Source organism: Oreochromis niloticus, unplaced genomic scaffold (assembly GCF_001858045.2).
Source record: "Oreochromis niloticus isolate F11D_XX unplaced genomic scaffold, O_niloticus_UMD_NMBU tig00006667_pilon, whole genome shotgun sequence".
Lineage (NCBI taxonomy): Eukaryota > Metazoa > Chordata > Actinopteri > Cichliformes > Cichlidae > Oreochromis > Oreochromis niloticus.
The window spans coordinates 1-4065 of record NW_020328116.1 but is presented as its reverse complement, the minus strand read 5'-3'; the positions used below and the strand labels follow the sequence as shown (position 1 = coordinate 4065).

The following is a 4065-nucleotide window of genomic DNA, read 5'->3' as shown; positions in this document are numbered from 1 at the left end:
ATGACTTGGTTGACGAGCTGTTGTCGGGTCGTCTCCAGAACAAACGTTAAGACAAAAAACGGAAAAGTGGCTGAAACTGTTAGGAACTGAAGAGTGAGCGATGAGTTGGGGTGAGTTTTATAAAAAAGGACATCACTACGAAAAATGCATCAGCCGGTTTAAAATCTGCAGCGCTTCAATATAAAGTGCTTCATTACATTGTTACTTTTTACAGTTTCTTATTAAAATATTGTTTTCCCTGGAGTGAAACATAGTAAACATGTTACACGTTGGTAAAAATAAACATTTGGAATGTCTCTTTTTAACAAGTCCATTGGCTGATTTTGGTCAAGCTGAACTCGTCCCCGGAGCCTGAAACAGGAAATGGTCATATGGTTAACACAAGTCATGATCAAACACATTACAGGCAGTCACACAGGGTATGGAGGAGAGAGCAGAGCATAATGGGAGATGAAGGTGAGTCAGGTCCACATAGCTGGAGCAGGGTTTGCTTATTTCCTAGTTTTTCTTACTAAGTTATTCACTTAACAGTTTTTAATATTATTATTATTATCATCATATTATTATTATATTTTATCATCATCATCATTATTATGGGTGTAACAATTCTTCAGTCGGTCCTTATTCCCATGAGAGTTCCAATCTCTGGACATCCTGTTTCATGAGGACGCTCATGGGGATGCCTAGAATAAATGAGGCTCTATGGACTTAGAGCTAAAAGGGGTAAATTTGAGGTTAAAGATTTACTTCTGGAAGATGTTACTAGTTCTGATCAAATGGATAAAAAAAACAACAATGACAACAACAACACTTTGTTACAGTTTTAGATTTTTGTGGTAAAATCCCTTTCCTCGAGTACTACAGCACCAGAAGCCGCTTACTATATCTTACATTCTGATATCTGGTTCATACAAGAGGTAGCTTCCAATAGTATTACCTTTAACAACCACTTTGTCTACAAACACTTGTAGGATCTATATAGTTATTGCCACCAAGGGAGGACCTCCTGTCATAAATCCTAACTGAGCATCCATTAGCAAAACAATGATGGTTTTAGGCAAAATTGCTTCACTGTAAGACTAACTGAAGGACTATTTGTAAAAAATTAGCCTAGAATCTGGCAAATAACCTCCAACTGATCGAGACAGTCCATCCTTCCTGAGCCTGGTTCTGTGAGGTGTCTTCCTGTTAAAAGGGAGTTCTTCCTCTCCATCATCTCCAAGTGCTGTTCATAAGAGTTTCGTCTGATTGTTGGACCTCTTTCTTAAAGTTGTAGCTTTTGATGTTACGGTATTACGGTGACTGTTATGAAGTGGTGTTATAACAGTTGAAATAACCATTTAGCAGTTTGGCTCCAGAGTGGAAAAGCTATCCTTAAACTGCTCTGCAAAACTTTAAGAAGCGACTCAGGGTAAGTGTATCCACCACAGCTATTTTTCCAGTGCTATTACTACCGTGACAGAATACTGGGGATTTTCACAAACTGAAACACAATCTGCACAAACTACAAGAGCTGGAGTGTCCTTTGCATCTCTCTGTTGTTGCTGCACTTCTAGATTTGGTTGTTTTTTGTCTCCTGCGTTTTTTTGGTTGATTGTTGGGGGTCGCTGATGGACAAACATACAGGACGTGACAATCCCTGGTTCTGGTTTTAATTCGTCTCACTCTACCAGGAATAAACATCTGGTGGGGAAATAAAACCCTTTAGAATTCATTTCTGAGTCAGACCTAGCTCTTCCTTAGCTGCTCGAACTGTGAGGGACATGAGTTCAAGAGATGAAATATCATTATATGAAACCAAACAGGAAGCTAGGACCCAGAAGAAAGCATCTTTCTAAAAACCACCTTTAGTTAACCTCAATCGGCTCCCGAAAAATAGATTTTTTTTTAAATCTATGGTCCATAAACTGAACTCTGTCAACATTTTTGATTCATATTTTAAAAATGAACTAGCCTGTCTTATATCTGTTCCAATTTTATTGGTTATTCAATCATTTTGATCAGCAGGGGAGAGCAGAGTTTACATCTCAGTTTAAAGAATTTTTCTCCAATCATAAGGTAGTATATCTAAAAACATGATGACCAGGACCAGAATCACAGAAGCACAAAGAGAGCCTGAGACTGAACCATGAACCTGAAGCTGCAGCTTACCATCTACTGAGTCCTTCTTCTCGTTTAAAGCACCACAGTGAGAAAATAAGGCTGAACAGAAATTCACTCAAACAGCAACAAAAAATCAACACATTTATAAAAAAATATTTCAAATAAAAAATTACAAAAGTAAAAAATAAATAGATTACAAACAAAAAGTCAGTAGGAGTTTAGTCTCTGAGGAATCAGCCAGCATGATGATGATGATGATGGCGGCGGTGTAAATGGGTTTGGCTAGCATGCGTCAGTGGGCCATCCAGTCAGCATGCTTGAGTCACCACATGCATCAGTTAGCATGTATAGGTTAGCACACAGTGTTTACGGCGGCTGATTTAACATGTGATTTGGCAGAGGGGGCGGGTTTGGCGTGTTCAGCAGGCTGATGAACAGGAAGAGAGTGGAGGTGGGAAGGCAGACACAGAGGAAGAGGACGACGTCCTCGCTGAGACAGAGGACAAAGTCGCTCTGCTCCATCAGCATCCAGTCCACCAGCACCCCCACCAACAGGTAGTAAACCTGGAATTCCTGATGCTCCTCCCACTCCCCGTCACCACCCCAGTCTGGACCACCGATGCCTCCTCCAAAGAGTTCTTCTGCCTGGCCACGCCCCCTCTGGTGTCACTGTCACTCACCATGGGCTTGATCTCCGCCCCTTCTGATGCCACTTCCTTCACCCGACTCCGCCCACGTTCCACGGCACGCTCCAACCGCCGGCTGCTCTCCACAAACTCCTGCAGGAACACAGAAAGGTTGAACGAAGACCAAAAAGGTTAAAACACTGCGCGCCATTGATCTTCAAGAAAATCCTGTTATGAGGAATCATAATCAAAACTTTATTTAGAACACAATCATGTTTAACAATGAAGGAACTACACATCCCATAATGCATTGCAAACTGGAGATTCAACAACAAACAACTCACCCTTCTTGAACTGACACCTGCAGGTTATCATTACACTGACATAATTTCAGAGCTGAATGTTACCATATCAGTCATTTTAGTTAATTCACCGAGCTCTGAGGGAAACAGACGAAAGATCTCACCATCAGAGCTTTGTCCATGAAGAACTCCTTCCCTGGAGTGCCGTCGTTGTACTTCGTATCAATGGCGAAGCAGAGGAAGAGGACGTCCACCACGATCTCAAAGATGGACAGGAAGCAGTGGGCCACCAGGAAGGAGAAAAGACACACGATGATGAGCGGCAGCAGCCACTCTGCGTAATCCCGCTGGTAGTTCAGGAGGAGGACTCCAGCGAACGCTGTCGTCGTCACAATCAGGATCTGAGGAGATATATTCAAATAAACTGATGACAGGTGGGAAAAGAAAAACTGAAATCCACTGTCTGCAAATGCCGTGATGCTTCAAAGTTCACTTGCTACTTTTTTTCTATTAAAGACAGAAATCAACAGAGCTCCCGAGAACACCTTAGACAGGTAACCTACCAGTCAACATCAGCTCCAGCTCTGCTGGGGTGTTTGTAAGCTAGAAATTATCTATCAGCTCAATGTGGACAAAAGCGGAGATGAAAGCCCTCCCTGCCACTAGATTTTACAGCTAAAAAACAAATGCAAAGAAAATCAAGAAAGAAGATGAACATAATAGCACTGTTTCTGGATCTGGCTAGCTAATAGCTCCTTTCCCCACCTATACTGGCGTATACGTATAGTATAGAAAAAACATTTAGGCATGGCATTGAATCTCATTTCACGGGACCAGTAAAAGTGTGTAAAGTCAATGTTTTGGAAATTCTGAACCTAATCCAACAGAACTACTGTAAATGGTAAATGGACTGGTTCTTATATAGTGTTTTTCTGCTGTACCTGAGCACTCGAAGCTCTCATACAGCAACATTCAGTTACGTGGTCACAGTGAAAGTGAAGATCCTTCCTCCAAAGCAGCACAAACCTGGCAGG

At 41.7% G+C, this 4065-nt stretch overlaps 1 protein-coding gene across 1 annotated transcript; it reads right to left on the bottom strand.

Annotated features, from left to right (window-relative positions):
- Positions 1-310: 310 nt before the first annotated feature.
- LOC109194597 (choline transporter-like protein 1) lies at positions 311-3432 on the bottom strand (the record flags this gene model as incomplete). Its single annotated transcript, XM_019356088.2, has 3 exons — positions 311-351; positions 2784-2882; positions 3196-3432. Coding segments are annotated over 3 exons (360 nt in total), but the record flags the coding sequence as incomplete, so codon positions are not given.
- Positions 3433-4065: the final 633 nt, after the last annotated feature.